The sequence below is a fragment of the Sciurus vulgaris genome, assembly GCF_902686455.1.
Source record: "Sciurus vulgaris genome assembly, chromosome: 3".
Taxonomy (NCBI): Eukaryota; Metazoa; Chordata; class Mammalia; order Rodentia; family Sciuridae; genus Sciurus; species Sciurus vulgaris.
This window is the reverse complement of record NC_136463.1, coordinates 43,022,921-43,043,257: the sequence shown is the minus strand read 5'-3', so window position 1 is coordinate 43,043,257 and position 20,337 is coordinate 43,022,921. Positions and strand designations below refer to the sequence as shown.

General features: G+C 53.2%; 1 protein-coding gene across 2 annotated transcripts in view; it reads right to left on the bottom strand.

The window, feature by feature from the left end:
* MYO15A (myosin XVA) overlaps window positions 1-18,990 on the bottom strand; it is a gene marked incomplete at its 5' end in the record, with an annotated part of 51,735 nt that extends 32,745 nt beyond the window's left edge. For both annotated transcript variants that reach the window (XM_079133754.1, XM_079133755.1), the window contains 17 exons: window positions 545-622; window positions 1,549-1,674; window positions 2,214-2,345; window positions 2,745-2,840; window positions 3,539-3,662; window positions 3,750-3,808; window positions 4,202-4,315; window positions 5,819-5,980; window positions 6,610-6,723; window positions 7,680-7,743; window positions 7,885-7,988; window positions 10,877-10,967; window positions 11,165-11,239; window positions 11,580-11,689; window positions 12,375-12,438; window positions 13,027-13,109; window positions 15,415-18,990. In XM_079133754.1, the coding sequence (XP_078989880.1) occupies window positions 545-622; window positions 1,549-1,674; window positions 2,214-2,345; window positions 2,745-2,840; window positions 3,539-3,662; window positions 3,750-3,808; window positions 4,202-4,315; window positions 5,819-5,980; window positions 6,610-6,723; window positions 7,680-7,743; window positions 7,885-7,988; window positions 10,877-10,967; window positions 11,165-11,239; window positions 11,580-11,689; window positions 12,375-12,438; window positions 13,027-13,109; window positions 15,415-18,990 (5,172 nt within the window). The remainder of the gene's footprint in view (window positions 1-544; window positions 623-1,548; window positions 1,675-2,213; window positions 2,346-2,744; window positions 2,841-3,538; window positions 3,663-3,749; window positions 3,809-4,201; window positions 4,316-5,818; window positions 5,981-6,609; window positions 6,724-7,679; window positions 7,744-7,884; window positions 7,989-10,876; window positions 10,968-11,164; window positions 11,240-11,579; window positions 11,690-12,374; window positions 12,439-13,026; window positions 13,110-15,414) is intronic.
* Window positions 18,991-20,337: the final 1,347 nt, after the last annotated feature.

Sequence of the window (20,337 nt, the reverse complement as noted above, 5' to 3'; positions counted from 1 at the left end):
TCACACTGGGGAACACATAGTCCTTGACTGTGTGCTTGGCCCCTGCCAGCGATACACAGGATCATGAACTGTGGCTGATGACCTCAAGAAGAGGATACCAATTTGACAAGGAAGTGGAGGGCCACAGGGGAGGTGATGCAATCAGGCCTGTGCTCTGTCACACGGCCATCTGCTAGCCATAGTGGGGCTGGGTTTGGGGACCTCCCCAAGCTTTCAAGGAACCCAAACCGGGTCCCCAAGCTCTGATAGGGCCTCATGGGGCTGGGGCCCAGGGAACTATCTGGAACAAGGCAAAAATAGGCAAGATAAGGAAGGGGCGGGGCCGAATGGGGTAGGCGGGGCCAAAGGCAGAGCAATGGGCTTGGGCCAGTCTCCGGAAGGAACCATTCAGGATGCAGGGACAGAATGGTGGAAAATGCAGGGCAAGACTCAGGCGGGATTAGGGCTGGGAGCCGGTTGAGGGCCCCGCTGGGGCTGAGCTGGGCTGGGCCGGGCCGGCTTGTGGGCGGGACCATGCCAGGGGCTGGAGCCCAGGCTAGCTCACCCGCGTGCGGCTTCGCAGGAACAGGTCCAGTACGTCCTGACGCACCTGGTCATGATTCTTGTCCAGGAACTTGTGCACCTAAAAAAGGGAGCCAGGAGGGCAGCGGGGACTGGACCCAGTTCATCCCCATTCCTATCCTGGGAAACCCTGGGCTGGGTAGAGGAATAGCCCACCCCAGTAGGCGTTCAGAGGCTTGTTTCTGACGCCTCCTCCTCGGTTCCTCCCTCTGGGTCAGGGGCTCATGTCCCCTGGATGGCCTTGGCCTTGCCCTCCCAGACCTTTGTCTCCCTGTCCATCCTAGGGAGGGATTGGCTCTTTCCCTCTGCTATGGCCTCCCTCCTATCCAGCCCCCATCACCCGCCTCACTTCTCGGGGAGGAGAGATTATAGGCCTGGCCTCATGACCAGTTTGCGGTTCACCCCACTCTCGTTGTCCATTCTATAGATGAGGAAAATAAGACGCAGATGAAGACAGAGGTTTGGAAACCTAGCCTGTGACACCTCCTGGACAGAAATGTGTCACAGAAAATAGGAGGCTGACTACAGTGAAATCACTACTGATAGTTACTATTCATTTATTTGGTCCTGGGGATTGAATCTAGGGGCACTTTACCAATGAGCTAAATCCCCAGTCCGTTTTAGTTTTTATTTTGAAACAGGGTTTCTCTAAGTTGCCAAGGCTGGTCTTGAACTTACAACCCTTCTGCCTCAGCTTCCCCAGTCACTGAGATTACAGGCATGTGCCACCATGCCCAGCTAAAAAGAGTTATTCCTTATCAAACCCACCCTAGGTGTCTCACATCATCATCATATGGGCACTGTTATCCCATTTTACAGATGAGGAAAGTAAGACTCAGAAGGATTAAGCAATTTGCCCAAGGTCACACATCTAGGGAGTTGAAGGACCAGGATTAGAACCAGGGGAGTGTGGCAGGTCCCACATTGTGCTTCTGTCTCTAATAGGCAGGGAAGCCACAGCACCATGCTGGCTGTCGCAGGTCTCACCTGGTAGGTGACCTTGCCTGCATAATGCTTGATGGTGAACTCAGGCAACGGCATCTTGGGTTTGGAATAGAGTGGGTTGGCGCCATGATGGTAGTGGCACTTCTGCAGAAATGTGTGGTCTGTGGCCTGGTGACAGGTGGGATTAGTGAGTGGGCAGAGGTTCTGGGACCCTGTTGGCAAATTCTCAAGCCCTGACTGTCCACCAAAGGGCACTGCAGAAGAACAACTCACAACTTTTCATGACTGCCCATAACTCTGGGGTTGGGGGACAGTGCCTCAGCCAAGTACTGGGGGCCCAAGTGGACCCCTGCAAATAGGTATGGCGAAATCAGTTTTCAGCTTGCCTCCCTTCCAGCCCAGTTGCCTGTGCACTCTGCCATCCCACCCTCGTGTTTCACAATCAGGATTTGAGGATCAACTCCAAGATTATCTCCTCCGGGAAGCCCTCTGGGACTTCCTAGTCTGGTGCAGCCCCTCCTCCAGACACTCACATCCCCCTATCCATCCTAAATAACCCTAGGTTGTGAATGGTAGGTCAGGTGTTTTGATGCTCCACTCCCACCCCCAGTCAGAGCAGACAGCACTGAAGGACTCAGGGTAGGATGAGGATGTGGGACTCAGAGAGCTCAGTGCCCTGGCTAGGCTTGCAAACACCCATGGCTCACCTGGGGAAAGCAGCACTGGTCATCAAGGATGCGCAGGATGCCATAGGGCTTCAGTGAGATGAGATTGATGCAGGGCTGATTGTCAGCAAAGGTGATCTCCCGCCAGTCGATCTGCTCACGGATATACTCCTCCTAAACGCAGCAGGCAACAAGGGTATCTACCCAGGGTACACTCACTCTACTTCCTGGGCTACATCTGTCTGAAGGAGGATGGTTGGGGCACCTCTGCTTGCATACCTCCTAGAACAGGGAGCTCATCCCCTAAGGGCCCTGCTGTTCCTCTGCTTGTAATAGCCCAGCAAGGGATAGGAAGCCCCTCTGCCAAAAGGACTCCTTTCTGGGCTCAGCACCCCAGTACTTTCCCCTCCAGAACACAGATCATCACATGTGCTGGTCCCTGCTTAAATGTCTTTCCCTCCACTGTCTCCTGACAACCTTGGAATTGCCCTCAAGAAAAAGAACCAGTCTCCAAGAAAGCCCACTGGACAGTGAGGATGGAAACTAGAGTGTTAATGCACCCCACACACATACCTGCTCTTCCTGAAAGACAATCTTGTTGAAGAGGTACTGAAGGTTCTCATTAGCATAATTAATGCACAGTTGCTCAAAGCTGTTGAAACTCAGGTCCTGCCAGAGGAATGGGGAGGCTGGGCTGGTCCCTCCTTGGTCAGCAACCCATTCATCCCCACCTCCACAGCCCAGGTCCAGAGCTTTCCGTGCCTTCCATGGCCTCAGTTTCAAAAAGCTCACTGCTCAGAACCCTTTATGGTTCCTGCCACACTCAGGATAATGCCTGGAAGTCTAGGTCCTGAGAGTCTTGTAAAGGCTAAAGCCCAGGCCACAGAGCCTTCTGCCTGGGTTCAATTCCTGCTTCTGCCACTTTCTAGCTGTGTGACTTGGAGCATTCACCTCATGACTCAGTTTCCCCATCGATAAAATGGGAAATATCTGTCTCACAGAAGTATTGTAGTGATGAAGTGAATTAGTGAAGTGCCTGGCACCTTATGACTCTGATCACGTGGGCCTGTCAAAGTCTGTCCCTCACTGAGTACCACAGGGAAGCTTCCCCAGGGTAAAGCTCTGGTCTGGGCCTTTCTGGGGTCCCTGGTGCTGCCCAGCACAGGACCTGATCCCCAGAGTGCTAGAGGATGAGCGAAGAAAACCAAAGGAGGCCAGGGAGATAATGGGAAGGAGGGGGACTCTGGATAGAGAATAGTGTACATGGTGAGCAGGGCTTTGTGAACAGGGAGGGCAGCCAGGAATGTCAGAGGGAGATGAGGCCTTGCCTTATGTCCCCTGCTCCTCACCCATTCATACAGTCCTACCTCGAAGCCATAGATATCCAGGATGGCGATGGACAGTGCATCCTGCTGTGGGGACACCAGCGCGTTGACCCTGGCAATGAGCCAACCAAAAAGCAGAGCATACAGGACCTTGGCAATGGCATCCCTGGAGCAGAGGAGGCACTGAGTTGGTGGGCCCAAGGTCAGGGTGTTGGGGGTCTAAGGGCTCAGGCAGGGAGAGACGCAGCCTCACCTGGCATCCACGGCGCTCTCCACAGTCAGGGGTGTGAAGATCTTCTCTCGCATTGTCTCCTGGGGAGGGACATGATCTTTGAGTAACAGTAGGCTGGTCCCCACCTCCAAGAAACCCCTGTTCCCACCTGGGGATTAAAGGTCTGGGGAAGGGAGGCAAGAGAGATGGTATGACTGGTCTCAGGCATAAAGTTGACCAGAGGACAGGATATTCTCCTCCCTCTGCCTGGCAATGAGGGAGCATTCATTCCAGGAGGGAACAGCCTATGCAAAGACCCGTAGGTTGGGAGTTTAATGCCTCTGGGGGCTGAAGCCAGCCCTCTTGGAGCCTGGCCCACATAACGGACAAAGAGGAGAGGAGAGGTATGGGCTACAAAGGATGAAATGTAGGGCAGCTCTGTCCAGGCACTGGCAGCAGTCTTTGTCAAAGTCTCTAAGTGCCCACAGACTCACAGTCACTTTGAAGGTGATGGCCTTCTGTAGGCCCTCAGGGGAGATCTGCAGCAGCTCAGCCACGGCCTGGATCTCCCGGGCGCTTACCACGGAAGCCACCTCCTGTGCATCCGTCTATGCAAAACACCAAGGGCAGCATGTCGTGAACTAGATAAACTGAGTTTAAAGTTTATACGAAAAACAGAAACTGTAGGCATGAGGGTGCACGCCTATATCCTAGCAACTTGGAAGGCTGAGGCAGGAGGATTGCAAATTCAAAGCCAGCCTCAGAAACTTAGCAAGGCCATCAGCAATTTAGCAAGGCCCTGACTCAAAATAAAAAATAAAAAGGGCTGGGGATGTGGCTCAGTGGTTAAGCATCCCTGGGTTCAATCCCTGGTACCAAAATAAATAAATAAAAGATTAAAACAATTTTTTAAAAAAGGACTGGGGGCATGTTCAAATGTAGTGCACCCCTGGGTTCAATCCCCAGTACTGCAAACAAACAAAACAAAATAACAGAAACCAGCTAGAATTGCCAGGAAAATTCTGAAAAAAGAAGAGTGAAGAAAGCTATACAATATAGTAAAAACATTATAGTTGCAGTAATTTAAATGGTGTGGTAGAGTTGGGGGTGTAGCTCAGTGGCAGAGCGTTAACCTAAGCATGCTGGGTTCATCCCCAGCACCACAGGGGGAGAACACTGAGTGTGGTCATAGGCAAATGGTGCATAACTAGATTAATGAAGCACATTAAAAATTCTGGGATGAGATATAAATGTGCATGGTAATTCAGTATATGATAAATATCTGTTTTTCAAATGAGGGGATAATTGAGTAACTATCTGGAAGACAAGTTAATTTGATTCCTCAAAATTTACTAGGATAAATTTTTTAATCAAAAATCTAAATTTTTTTTAAAAAATCCATGAAATCATGAAAGTTCTTAGAAAAAAAATTATGGGAGATGGGCGTGGTGGGGTGCACACCTGTAATCCCAGTGACTTGGGAGGCTGAGGAAGGAGGATGGCAAGTTTGAGACCAGCCTCAGTAACTTAGTGAAGCCCGAAGCAATTTAAGGCACTTTCTCAAAATAAAATATAAAAAGGGCTGGGGATGTAGCGCAATGCTAAAATACCCCCTGTTCTCAATCCCCGGTGCCAAAAAGAAAAAAAATAATGGAGAAGGTTGTTATAGTTTTAAAGAGATAGGTTTCTACTAAATTGATAAAAAGTCCAAAATTTAAACAAGAAAATATTGATAAATGAACTGCCTAAAATAATTTTTAAATAATCTGGTTTGCAGATTCCTACAAAACAAAAAATTGACACACAAGAAATAAAAAACAACAATACAAAAATACCCCAAAACTGGTAAACAAAATCAAAATACGATTTTAAACTTGAAAATATAGTTGTAATTCATAACAGAAACAAAGGGCTAACTTTCTTAACATATGTAAAGAACCCTTACAGATAAATAAGAAAAGAACAACTCAAAAACAGAGAAAAAAAATAAAAAAGAACACAAATGTGTATAGTGAACCTGGAAGGGAAATATGAAAGCTCTTAAGTCTCTGAAAAGATAGCCTGTGTCCCCAGGGTGCTGGGTCCCATGGTAGACCATGGTGTCCCCTTACCTCATACTTCTCAAAGTAGACATTGCCCAGGTGCAGAATGGAGGCCAGGATGCGGAAGATGCTGTCCTGGTCTTCACCACTGAAGCCCAGCACCTCCATAGCGGTCAGGAGCCGGCGGAAGTCATCCGCATCACTCTTGCCAGTGATCTCACAGTTCCCACCCTGGGCCAGGGCAGGAGCTGGAGGTCAGGGACCCTGGGTGGGGCCTGGAAGTCCTCAAAGTCTCCACCCTGCCCTGATGGAAAGTGTAGCCTGAGCTGGTCCCTCAAGGTATCATTCTACTCTCAAGGGCTAGGAGGTTCTAAGATGGCTCAGGGTGGATTTCACAGACTTTAAGCGTGATGAGCAGTGGGGACTGGTCACCTATTAATCATTGCTGCAACCTCTGATAATGATGATTAAAATAGTAGCCAATGTCTATGAAGCACCGGCCACAGGTCAATGCTAAATTCATGACATGCCTTTCCTTATCTAAAATCTCACTATATCCCCAAACTGTGATATTATGTTGTCCCCATTTCACAGATGAGGAAACTGAGGCATAGAGAGGGCCATGTAGTAGCCCCAGGTTGGCTAGTTGTTCTAGGCTCCAGAGAAATGAATAGTAAGGTATTTTGGCCCTGAAGATTCCTGCCCTCCTCACTGTGATGAGCTCCCTTGAATCTAAACACATGCTCTCCAAACTTCCATTGCCTTCTCTGGTCATTAGGATAATGCTCTGTTGGCCTATTCTGGAGCAACAGGGTGGGATGACCAGGACTGGGGCCTCTGGGGATCCTGCTGGTGCTCACCTGGTTCAGGTAGTAGTAGGTCTCAGCCTCCTGTAGGCTAAAGGCCTGCCGAAGTTGGGCAGGCAGTCCAGCCAGCAGCTCATAGAAAATGTGGTAATTCCTCTCGTTTTTGGCCTGCAGAGAAGGGAGTCTCCCACCCAGTGACCCCACACAGACAGGCCCAGGTATGCCCACAAACAAACACACATGAGGTCCTGCTGATGAGATTGGGGCACCTCTGATGAAGGAGACCCCAGCCTGGCACCAGCTGGGGGTGGGGGGTAGAAGCAGGGAAGCCTTAGTATGAGTGGCCATGGGATTTTATTTTGTTTGGAGAAATAAAAAGATAGCCCATCTTCCCCGTGTGCATTGGCCACACATGCCTATATGTACATGTGTGTACATAACCCAGGCGTACAGTCATGGGGCATTCTGATGGTTTACTCAGTCAATCTGGCTGGGTGCGTCCTGTGCCCCAGGCCCTGTCCTAAGCCCTTGGGACACAGCAGAGAACAAAGCAACAGAAGCCCCTGACTTCATGGAGCCCACCTACTAGCTGAGGAGACAATCAGCAAATCACTGGTTAAAATATAAAACATGTTAGATGGTGAAAATCACTCTGGAGAGAAATAAAGAATTACAGGGAAGAGAGTTTTGGTGGGGTAGAGAAAGACTAGTTTTATTCCTTTTCATTTTTGCAGACTGGAGGTTGAACCAGGGCCTCATGAATGCTAGGCAAGCTCTACCTCTGAATCACATCCCCAGCCTAGGGCTGCAGTTTTAAATGGGTAACTTCACTTTGAGGGGAAAACTGCAGGAAGACTTGGAATTGGTGAGGGGTTTGGCCATGCAGGCATCTTGGGGATAGGTACTCCTGGGAGAGGAACAGTAGGTGCAAAGACCCTGAGGCAGGAGTGTGCTTTGTGCTCTGGGGCAGTGTGGAGCCAGTATGGCTATAGGGGTGGGTCAGTATACATGTACACCCATATGCCATTTGTGTTCATTAATTCCATATCTACTCAGCACCTCCAAGCATCAGGCTCTGAGTACCTGTACCCCTCTCCCCACTGACATGGGAAGGGCTGGCTCACCTGAAACACAATCCTGGATTTCTCGAGCAGGTACTGAGAGGTTATGGCACCAGAGATCATGCCCCTGGGGTGGGGAGCACAGTCAGCTCATAGGGCAGGAGCATGGAGGGAGGGAAACGGTGGCTGGTGTGCTGGGGGGAGGCGCTGCTGCAGGACATGAAGGGTACTGCAAAGACTTAGGGAGCCCCACCGTGGTCCCACTCACCCTTCCAGAAAGATCTCCACGAACTTCCCAAAGCGGCTAGAGTTGTCATTCCTGACGGTTTTGGCATTACCGAAGGATTCCAAGAGGGGTGTTGCCTCTAGGATCTGAACCCAGGAAGAAAAGATGGGAACTGGGGGTAGGTCACTGTTTTGGGACCTGGGTGAGGGTCATAACTGGGGATAACCAGACACAGGCCTCCCCAAGCACCCTACTTTGTGAAGGGCAACCAGAAATGGAGTCCTTACAGAATCCCAGGGTCTCCCCAGTGCCACCAGCTCCATGCAATTAACTCTCAAACTGTGAGCCTTATGCACCCTCCCCCAGTTCCTGGGGCCCTTGCATGGCAGCCCCTAACCACAGTCCCCTAACCCAGCCCAGGATAGAACTTTGGATGCTTCTTCCTTCCCCTGCTGCCTACTGTCCACACAAAGGAGTACACACACACAAACACACACACTCCAAGTACCTTTATCTTCAGGAGTGCCAGTGAAGGAGGAGAGGGAACAAGGGACAAAAACAGAAGCTGATTACTAACAGGATTGTCTACCTCTGCCCCTAGGCCAGGAGTTTTGGACCACAGAGGGACTGATAGACCTCTCTGAGTACCCTGTGATGCAAACCTGTGAGCCTTAGAAACCCCAGGTGTCCAGGTTTGGGGACTGCATCTGGCCACCAGGCTGTGGGAGTCACTGGGTCTGCCTGCTACAAAGTTCTGTGGATGTCCAAGATCTTCTCCCTGTGCCATGGTTACCACTAGGCATCCATCCCCCAGGGTCCCTGAGTCACCTCCTTGACCCTGTCCTTGCTTTCTCCAGCTGTTGTCAGTGCAGCCACGAGTTTTTCTTTGAAAACCTGAATTAGGGCACGCTCCCCACATGGCTTCCACTATACTCAGGTTCAAAATCAATCCTCAATTTGACCTTGAAGGTCCAGCCCCACCAGATCTAATTGGCTTTTCCTCTCTTCTCCCTTTCACTGTCCAGTTCTTCTCACCATTCCCTCGACACCAGACATACTCCTGCATCAGGACATGTGCACCTACCTTTCTCTCTGCCTGAAAGCCACTATTCTCAGCACCTGCATGGCCCGCCTCATCTCCCTTGGGGAGCCTCCCTTGTTAGCCAGAATTATTTCCCTCTGAATCCCTCAGGACTCTTGGCAAGCTCTCATGTCATTGTCTGTTTTCCTGAGTATCATCTATCTTCAGACAGGAATCTATTTGTGCACTTGAGTCTCAGGGTATGCATAGGACTGGTGCATGTCCTGTGCAGACACTGGGACTTCAAAAAAATCTGCTGAGCTGGAGGTGGTGGCACATGCCTATAATCCTAGCAGTTCAGGAGTCTGAAGCCAGAGGATTGCAAATTCAAACCAGCCTCAGCACTTAGTGAGTCCCTAAGCAACTTAGCAAGACACAAGACCCTGTCTCAAAATTTTAAAAAAATATATATAAAAAATAAGCGGCTCAGTGGTTAAGTACCCCTGGATGCAATCCCAAGTACCCCCCCAAAAAATGTTGGTACTAATGTCACTGCTGTGTTGCAGATTAGGGAACTGAGGATTACATGATGTGTCCAGGAACTCCAAAGTCCCTGAGAGCAGCATCCCCAACAGCACAGTGACAAGCCCATATTCAGGGCATTTAGATGACATTTTCTTTGGCTAAGTTATTGCTCAGGATTAATTCTTAGAGAAGAAGCAGGGGAGGCTGAGTCACCACAAAAATAACACCTGTAATCTTGGGGGTGATGCTAGATCCCCAATCTGTTCACATACCCCAATGATGTTTAGTTCAGGACCTGCTGTGCTCATTGTTTGGAAGAGCAGACTGAGGTCCAGAGAGGGTCAGGGACTCCCTCAGTGAGTCAAAGTCCAGTTGAACATTGCTTTATATGATCTCTTAGTCTGGGAGTCCCTTGGAAATATCAGAAGGTTATCCAATTCTTTATGTGCCCAGCACAGCGTAGGGAAAGGGCTCAGGCTGGAGGGAGTAAACATTGGAGGGATGAAGCCTGTGATCCAAATTTTAACCAATCTGGGCACAGCATTCCCCATGCTACATTACTGGATCCAGTGAAGACACATGACCAAAACCTGTCCAGTGCCAGGTGTGGTGGTGCATGACTATAATCCCAGGCTCTGGAGGCTGAAGCAGGAGGATCACAAGTTCAAAGCCAGCCTCAGCAAAAGCGAGGGGCTAAGCAACTCAGTGAGACCCTGTCTCTAAATAAAATACAAAATAGGGCTGGAGATGTGGCTCAGTGGTTGAGTGCCCCTGAGTTCAATCCCCAGTACCCCCCCCCCCCAAAAAAAAACCTGACCAATGAGATATTCTATTTTTTCTTTCCCTCAACTAGAATGAAATTCCCATGAGAGTGTGAACATTTGTCTGAGTTGCTGCTGCCTCCTTCCCAGCACCTAGCACATAGTACGTCCTATGTAAACCTTTATGGAGGAAATGGATGAGCTTCTAAGATTCTCAGGTTCAGAAAACTTAGCATTTTTCTCGCAAGTAAGACTCTAATATTACACAGACCAGGGTTCAGAGTCTGACACCCCCCTCCCTGGTATTTACTGCCTTCCTTACCCCATGCCATCCTCACACTTGAACCTGTCTTGTCTCTTCACCACTGGGGTCTAAACAGTTTGTGGATGTGAGAAACATGGTAGCTCTGGAATCATAACCAGGAAGGTGAGGCTGAACTGTTTTCATCCATGCAACCTCTACTCTGACCCAGTCAGCTGCCACCCCCAGCTGCCATGGAAACACAGAAGTGTGTGGCAGGAGGGAACTCTCCCTTCCCAGGTGCTTCCCTGGGAGGCATGGCCTGAAGAACAGCACAAATGCCTCTGGAATTCAGTCTCCCCATCGCCCAAGCAGGGAAAGGAGTCTTGCCTCTTGGGGAGCACTCTGGCACGCTCAGCAAGGAGTGCTCAGCTGAGGATCCAGAGAAGTCAGACTGCCAAACAATGGACAGACAGACAGACTCACCTGCTGCATGACATCCCGTTTCTGGTTCATGGCAGCCAGGAAACGCAGAATCAGCTTGGTTGCCTCAGTTTTGCCAGAGCCGCTCTCTCCACTAACCGGGCAAAGGAGCAGAGAAATTGCAATCTTTTGCTGCCTCCTCTGGGTCCTTCCCCATTCCACCATGAAGAAGGGGATATGTGTGGAATCCAGCTCAGAGATGCCTAGTGATCTTCCCAGGTCCTACAGCCGGTCTGGCTGGATGCTTGGGGTCCCCCCATCTGTCCCCGTTGTGATCACAGCCCAACTCACCTGATGATTATGCACTGGTTCTGTTTGGCATCAAGCATTTTGGCGAAGGCGAGATTTGCAATTGCAAAGAGGTGCCTGGAGAGACAGGTCACTAGGTGTCCCTGGGCCCAGCTCATGTCTCCATGCTCCCAAATCTCCCAGGGGTGAATGGGGGGGAGGAGTCTCTGTCCAGTGAAGCAGCCAATCCTGTTCACCTCTCACCCACTGGGGAAATGCAACCCCCCATCCTGAGCCACAGTGGCTTCCAGAGAGGGCCATGGTCAGGCCTGGAAGAAACTGTAAGCTAAGCATGTGGGCTCTCCACTCCTGTGAGCCACAACCCAGGGCTGAGGGGAGGCCAGGGACTTGCCAAGTTCAGAAAGGGACCCAAGAAACCCCAGGACAGCCCCTCTGCCCCAGTCCTGCAGAAACTCACGGGGGATTCTCTCCCAGGGCCCGCCCATTGTACTGCTGCACCTGCTCCGGACCATAGATCCCAAACATTCGGTATGGGTTCACTGAAACCAGGATGCTGCCGATGTACGTCTGCGGGCAGATGGTGGCCTCAGTGCCATGGCTCCTTGTGGTCCTCTGTGGCCCTCCCTCCCCTGCTCTGGGAGCCTGAGACCCCTTCCCAGTTGAACAGATATCTGGTTGCCTGGCTTCTGTATTACCATCTAGAACCCTCTAACAGTTTGAGGTCCTTTGTTTTAATACTGGAAGCTCAGGCACCACACAGGCTGAGGCTTGGAGGAGCATGGAGTGAGCCAAACCCTGCAGCCACCATCCCACTAGTCGTATTGACCACTGCCCACTTCATGGTCCCACCCAGGTTTCAAGAATTCTGCCTCATATTGAAGAATGGGGAAGGATCTGAGGTGGCCAGAGCCCTCTGTTAGGAGGTCTCTGGTCAGCCCCTTTCTGGGTTCCAGGTGTACAGATTCTAGAACTTTGGAGGTTTTATCCTTTGGGTCCCTGGATCCATTGGGGTGGGGTCACATGTTTCTGGATTCCCTGTCTCCAGGTCTCTGCTTCTGGGGATTCACTATTCTAATACCACTTTAGGACTTTCAATTTTAGAATTCCAGGTTCTACCACTCTATGCTGCAATGGTGGAAACCCAGAGCTGAAACCATAGGTTATAAGTCCAAAGGGAGACATCTGTCCTTCCCACTTGGCCCCAGGAGGCATCTGCCCTCCTAACTGGGGCAGCACCAGCCCCAGGACTTACATAGATGAGGTTTCGTTCAAATCTGGTCTTGAGATTGGACAGCACAGTGGTTTCCTGGAGGTCTCTAGAAGGGCATGGAGAGAGGCTGTCAGTGCTTCTGGGGCCAGAATTGGCAAGAGACCCTCCCCACTCAATGCCATGCCTTGCTCAGGCAGGCCTGAGTTCAAGCCCTGTCTCTGACATTAACCAGTTATGAGATCCAGGAAAAGTCACTTCATCTTGTTGTGCCTTAGTTCAATGGGTATGCTAATCATCTACATCACAGCGGGTGTGGGAGACACTCTAAGACAGCAGACAGGAGGGCTGAATTACTGTGATTGAATAATAACATTAACCAGCACATCCCACATGATAGGCACCCCCATCACGCCAGCACTCTCACAACTGCCATCCCACCCCCATCCTGTGGATGAGAAACTGAGTGATTTGCCCAAGGTCCCCAGCTGTTAAGTGGTGGGACTGGGATTTGTACTGAGGCCTGTCTAACTTCACAGAACTTTGACTTGCACACATTGGCCATTTGGGACACTTCATGACTCTCATTTTTCAGATGGGGAAACTGAGGCTTTGAAAATGTTCTGGGACTTAGCAGGCATTTGGGCTGGGAGTATGGGGACCCTGCAGTGACACCTCATTAGCCCCACCCACTCACTCTAGCTGTGTCATGTCCTCCACACCGTCCTCCCTGTGCTGCTCCCGGGACCGAACAGAAGGCAGGTTGCGAATGGAGTGCATCTGTGAGAGGAGATGGGTTTACAGGTCAGAAGGCATCCCATGTGGTGCCCTGTCTTGTACATACCTTGCATCTACTCTCACTGTCATAGAGGGAAACTCAAAACCAGGCCAGTGGCTCCTGAAGGCCTCCTTGCCACCAAATGCAGTGGCTCAGGCAACCTGTATACAACCTTTAGACACAGGGATGTATGCTTGACCTTGGTGCCCAAGTATTCCTCAGGCTAGTGCTCCTGTAAGCTCCAAGTGTCCTGCCTCACAGAGTGAGCACATTCATGTCCATGCACACAAATACACACACACACACACACACACACACACACATGCCTATCCCCTCCCAACTCAGCCCTCAGTGCCAACACCCTTCTCCTTAGCGGACCCTGTGTGTTGGCGTGTGTGATGACTTCATGGACACGTACCCTGATGCAGTGTCCTGATGCAGTGAGCCTCGGGGACAGCCAAGATGGAGACTGTCTCAGGATCATACCCCTGTGCCCATCCTGGCACATAACTCACATGTAGTGGCCTTTGCATCTATGATGTCTCCCATGAGCACCTGTGGTCTTACAGGATGCCATGGAGCTCATCTGGGGCACACACATACAGGTGCCAGTTCTCAACATCCACTTGATACAAACACGTGGGTGAATCACTGGGACAGTCCCCAAACATGATTTTTTTTTTTTCTTTTTTCTTTCTTTTTTTTTTTTTTTTTTTTTGGTACTGGGGATTGAACTCAGGGGTGATTAACCACTGAACCACATCCCCAAGGTTGCACTGAGTTGCTTAGGGCCTTGCTAAGTTGCTGAGGCTAGCTTTGAACTCAGATCCTCTTGCCTCAGCTGCCCACCAAACTTGGGGTCTTGAGAATGAAAGTTCCAATACCACCTTTTGGTTGCAGGACCTCTGTTTATGTGCCTATGTGTAAGTACACACGTGCAGACAGTAAGCAAATAACCCAGACCCCCACGGATACCACATCTGCTAAGGCCTTAGCACACACTTGCTTTCTACCATTTGCCATACAGACACTTACACATGTCCAGGCATACAGGATTGCAAGGTTCTGCATAACAGCAAGTAAACATGTGCACACACTCTGCCTTTCTGATCCCAGTCCTACCCCTCCCTGGGCAGGTGAGGAAAGAGGATACCAGGAGGGGCTCTGTGTGCTGAGTGACCATGGCTAGGCTACTAAGTAGGGCACAGAAAGTATCACCCTTTCAGCCCTGGCCTCCAGCCCACCCATCTGCCCATGTGCTCGCCAGCAGTTGCAGACCCTGAATAATTTAGTCACTCACGTATTCCAGGGTGAGGAGGGCCCAGGCATCCTTGCCCCTCACCCCTGGGCGCCCTGTGCCTCGATCCCGCAATGCTGCAGCCCACACGGTGCGGGGCACCCGTCGCCGGGGCCAGGGCCCCCCCAGCAGCCAGGCTGCCCCTGTTGCCATTGCCTGACCCAGCTGGTTGCCCGCTCCACTGGGCACCGTCTGCAAAGGCTGAGAAGCACCTGCTGTCCCTGCTTGCCCCGCCCATCTTGTCCCGGGGGAGGCTCCAGTGACCACCTGCCACCCTGAGGGCCACCCAGCATCAGGCTCGTGTTCGGCCATGAATGTGGCAGCCAAGCACAGACTGGGTACTCTTCAGAGGGGCTGTCTGCTCTGCACCCCACACCAGGCCCAGACAGTCTCCTGGCTCAGCTCCCCATCCACTATGTGGCCTCTTGGCCTCAGTTCCCAGAATTCTGCAATAAGAAGGCTAGAAGGGTGTTCTGAGTCCCCACCTTCACTTAGTCCAGAATTCTACAGCCCAGGGGACCATAAAGGACAGCAGGAGCCCCAAGGAGAAAGAGGACTCCAATCTGGGGAGGTTCGGTGGGAGGCCAGAAAACAAATGTGTGGGCATGGGGGTGGAACAGGGTCAATAACTGAGTCCTGCAATTTTGCACTCAGCTTGGCCAAAACCTCTGAGGAATGGCTGGGAGCCAGATGTGCCATTCAGATTGAGCCAAGACACCCAGGGCCCAGGCGGAAATTGACAGAAAAGCTCCCTTCCCAAAAGCCACCCAAGAACAGTTTCCTGCATCTCTGTGCTATGCTTGCCTGTGCTAGGCATCCCCTTGTTTCACTCAGAAGAGGCTCTGAGAGGCACAGGCTGTTCTCCTCAACCTGCAGATGGAGAGACTGAGGCCCAAGCTGGCAGCAGCTTGCCAAGTTTGCATTGGACTCTGGCTGACTCTCCAGGTTGCCTCCTGTCCCGCTTCCCAGGCCAGAACTATCATGTCCTCCCTTTGACTTGTGCTCCATACCTTGTTCTGACAGTTTTGAGGGCCATCCTCTTTCCAGGGGCCCCTGAAGGACAGGCAGGCAGCTCCAGGGCCCAGGCGGTGGGACTGGGGTTGGGCCTGGACTCTTGGCCAGGGCTGGTGGGCATCTGCTGGCAGCCAGAGGCGGGACCAGCGCAGGCCACAGTCTTGGGGCTCTGGACCATGCTGGGGTTCCTGGGCCAATTGTTCAGGGGGCTGCAGGGCAGCAGGCCCACCTTGCTGGAAGGAGTTCAGTTTCCGCACCTGGGGCAAGACCACGGCAAAACGCCCAGAGCGAGCCTGGGGTTTCTCACCCTCCTTGGGCAGGGGTCCTGAGGCCCGAGTGGGGGCCAAAGGGGCCAGGGGTCTGGGCATCGTCTTCCAGCGGCGCCATGGTGGCCCAGTAGCCCTTGTCTGGTTACACGTAGCCAGTGGGTATGAGAGGCTGAGCTGTAATGACTTCTGCTCTGAGGGGGTGTCCTCCAGAGGTGTTAGGGTTAGGGTCTTGGGCTCTGCTGATGGTTGGGATTCTCCTGGGGTGGCCTCTTCTTCAGGATTCTCAGGGCAAGGGCTGGCTGATTTCGTGAGTTGTCCAGGTCCTGGATCATGGTGTCTTCCCAGGAAGATGCTGGTCAAGTTAGAGGCTGGGTCCTCAGGCTGGGGAGCAGGGGATGACACAGTGCCCACATGCTGTAGGAAGGGATTTTCAGGCACAGGAGGTGGTCTGGAAAAGCCTCGAAGGCTGCCCACACTTCCTGGCCAGGGTGAAGGTGGGCGCCGGGTGGGAGGCATGTCTACGTCCCAGCTGGGGGCCAGTGGGGGCACTGTCCAGGGTGTCTCGGAGTCCTCAGGTTCCTGCTGACTCTCCTGGTGCTCCTGGGACCCTGCGGCAGGCCTCCAGGACCTGGTCCTCGGTGGCAGGTGGAATGGCCGTTGCATCTGTGGCTTCACAGCCCGAATGGGTGGCTCACTAAGGCGCCGCCATGTGTGAGGGAGATGTGAAGGCAGGTTAAGGGACCGGTGCCGGGGGCCTCGGCCCAGCAGAGGGGGCAGGGAGGGCAGTGGGGGCGAACCCAGGAATGGTGAGTGGGATGGGCCCAGGCGCCTGGAGGCTCGTCGTGGCTGTGGGGGCTCCCGCAGAGATGCAGGCCGGTGAGGTGGAGGTGGGAAGGGGGGCTGGAAAGGGCCTCTGCGGAGGGACAGCTGAGGGGATAAGGGCCCCAAGGGTGAGCAGTAGCCTGGACCTGGCAAGCTCCTCAGGGAGGGCTGAGGTGAGGGCAGGGAGGTCCAGGCCCGCCTCCTTGGTGCCAGTGGGGAGGCCCCAGGGAAGCCAAAGGCTGCCTCTCTACGATGGGAACCCCTGAACGAGGGTTGGGGCACTGGGAAGGCCAGCAGATCAGGGGGTACCTCTGGGCTTATGGGAGGGGGCTCCACAAAGTTCCACCAGTTTGCCTGGGGTACTAGGGGCACATGAGCTGGGGCAGCCCAGGGTGGTGGGTGCTGCCGGAGGGAGCCATAGGGTGAGGCTGGCCGGGGCAGGCCCGAGAGTGTTGGGGAAAAGGATGGGGCAGGTGGCGGGCCAGGGCTGGGGGGCCTTCGAAGAGATGGAGGGGAGACGAGCTTGCTCCAGTGGGAAACTATTGGGGGTGTGGGTGCAGGTGAGGGTGGACGGTGGGAATTGTTGTTGTTTTGAGCCCGCGGCTGGGTCCTCCTCAGCACAATGGGTGTGTTGGGCCGGTCAGGGTCCATGCCGGCCAGCTTGTAGCCGAAGCGTTTGTAGGCTGCCTCCCGGACTGTAGGACTTCCTCCTCGTGCCTTCTGGCTACCCCTGAGCCGCGGAATGGGCTTCTTCTCTGCCAGAGTCTTTTTGAGGAAACGTGCCAGTGAGGTGGCAGGGCGGGGCGTGGGGCGACCAAAGTCAGGGTTGAAGCCCAGGCCGCGGTGGGCACCAAAGGCTGACAAGGCCCGTTGGAGGTTGCGCTGGCGAGGTGTGAGAAAACCCCAGTGAGGGTGGGCATAGGGCACTGTGGGCACTGGTCGTATCTCTTCCTCCTCCTCCTCTTCATCTGCATCCCCCAGTGGAATGTCCAGAGATGGGGGCAGGGGCACTTCCAACTTCTCCTTCCCAAACAGCTTCACCTGTGGCCGTGGGAAGAGGCGGAACTTGCGGATGAGGGACAGCTTGGACCTGGCGGGCTTGTCCATGCCTTGCTGCTCAAAGAAGGCTGCACTGGGCAGGCGGAAGGAAGTGCTCTGCCGCTCCCCACCTGCCTCCTCTGGCTCCTCCAGCTCCATGATGTCATCCATTGGGTGGGCATATGGATTGTGGGGTGACAGTATGGGTGGCGGTACCCAGGGGTAGGCAAAGGATGACTCCTCTGGATAAAGATAGGGCACTTCAGGGGCATAGATGGCCTCATCCCCACCTCCATAGATGTCTTCAGTATAGGGGATGGTGTAGGGGCCCCCATACGGATCAAAGTAAGGTGCAGCATATGGGGTATCATCTGGAAGGTCATAGGGTGGGTATGGCATGCCGTAAGGTGCATAGGGATCTAAGTAGTGGCTGTATGGGTAGGCCTCTCCCTCCAACCCATCATGGTAGCTATAAGGAGATGAATACCCTGATGGGGGTGCGTAGGGGGGTTCATAGTCATCATAGCCATAGCCGTACCCTGGGTAGAAGGAGCCACCATAGTAGTCAGAGTGGTAGTAGTCATAGGGGTCCTCAGGTGGGTACCCGTAGAAATGGTCGCCATAGGGCTGCCAGGTTGGGCTGTAGGGCCTGTAGCCGGCCAGGTAGGGCTCCTGTTCCTCATAGTGGTAGAGCGATTGCTGGTCATAGTAGTCGTCGCCCTCACGGTGGTAGTCATAATACTCGCCCAGGTCTTGGAAGCCCTCGAGCCCATACAGCGACTTGCGGGAGCCTGAGCCCCTGAACGGAGCCTCGTCCTCGAAGGGCAGGAAGCCCACTGGCTCCCCAGACGAGTAGATGCTGTGGCTGCGGGGGAATCTGCGGAGCCCTCCTCCAGGCCGTAGGATCTCGGCGCCTGACGGGAAGGGCAGCTTGCGGGAGCCCACGCGGGAGCCTGAGCGCTGCAGCCAGGCGTCCAGCGTGGCCTGCTCGCTGCCCGACTCCTCAGCCTTCTTGAGGAGGAACTTCTTGGTGAGCCAGTTGATGGCCGTGGATGCCTTGCTGAGTGACCGGGCCCGGGGCCGGAGGCGGCCATAACCACGCCGGCCGGGGAAGCGGATCACCATGAAAGAGGGCTTCTTCCCCTTCATCGCCCGCTTCTTTTTGCCCATGCGCATTTGCGTCATGAGCTTGGACGTGGACTTGAGCACCGTGCGGGCCTTCTTCTTGCGTTTGGTCTTCTGGGGGCCGGTGTGGAGGCCCCAGAAGAAAGCCGATGCACTCCGGAACTGGCCCTTCTTGGAGATCTTGGGCGTTCGATCTCGGAAGCCCATGAATAGACGGGAGGTCCCCTTAAGACTCCGTTTGGGCTTCTCTGGTTCCGGGGCCTTCTTCCCCTTCTTCCCTTTCTTGGCTTTCTTCTCCTCATCTTCCTCCTTCGCCATGATTGCTTCCTGCTCCTACCACGCCTAGGGCTGGGTGTCACAGGTTCAGGGACTTGAAGACGCAAGGACCTGTTAGGTTTCCTGTGTGCGGCTGGACACACAGCTTCCTCTCTCTCCGGGCAGCAGGGACTGGCGGATGGCTTGGGGAGGGATGGGCCAGCATTCGGGGAGGGTGGATCCATAATTCATCTCCTCTAGAGACGCCTTGGGTTTCACCCTCCAGCGGAGGTGGAAAGTGCGTGGGTGTTGTTTACTGGACAGGGGAAACCTGGGGAGGCCTGTGCTGGGGCGGGTATCCTGGCTTTGGAATCGCCATGGCAACAACCATGCTGACCCAGGTCAGTCCCTCCCTGTGCTTCTACTAACTAAACCCCCAAAGCAGAGTGCTCAGGTCTCTGAGCCCCAGAGAGGGGATGTCACCTCCCTAGACCACCCAGCCCACCTGCATTGAGCCAGAGCCAGATCTCCTGGGCCCAAGATGGGGTAGTCAAAGCCCACCAAGCCACCCTGGAAGGGAACCTTGGATCCTTCAGTTCTTATGCAACAAAGGAGGGGAGTGGGCAAGGCAGGTGCTCAGGGCAGCGGTCAAAGTAATGGGAGCTAGCTGGCTCTCAGGAGTTGAATAATGTATTGAGGAGAGCTGGGCTGCTGCCTCGCAGAGCAGAGCAAGGTGGGGTGTCTCAACAGTCCACGGAGAAGGGAGTGGGGCAGAGAAGTTGAATCAAAGGATGGGTTAGGTCTGACTGTTCCCCAGCCCTGCCACTGATGGACTGTGTGATCTCAGGAGAGGACTTTGCCCTCTCTGGGCCATAGTTTCCTTATCTGTACAATGGGAATGATAAACTATCATCATCTACTTTGCCAAGAAGAAGCAAGATTCAGTGGAACTGCTGGGTAGCTCACGAGGTGGAAGAGGCCTTGCGGTGGCTCCTTGCTGATGTCCCTGACTAGTTCTGTTCTTGCCCTGTTCTTGTAGCTGTAGCCATGTGACCCCTGCCATCTCTGACTGTTTGGACATCTGATCCAAGGCCATGTGCCCACTGTCTTGGGTGGTGATCAGTTAGGCTTGATTTTGAGAATCTTCCCTAAAAGAGGGAGAAGCTGGGCAGGGGTGTGGCTTACTGGTAGAACACATGCTTAGCATGTGCAAGGCTCTGGACTCCATCCCCAGCACCAGGAAAGGGAGGTAGGAGCTGTGGATTGTTAGAAGAGGGTGGGGAAGAACTTAGGATGTGGTGGACAGCAGCTCTGAGTCCAAAGCCTAAGAACTGTTTCTTCTCAGTTGGGTGTGGTGGCACACATTTGTAATCCCACCCACTCAGGGGGCTGAGGCAAGAGGATCACAAA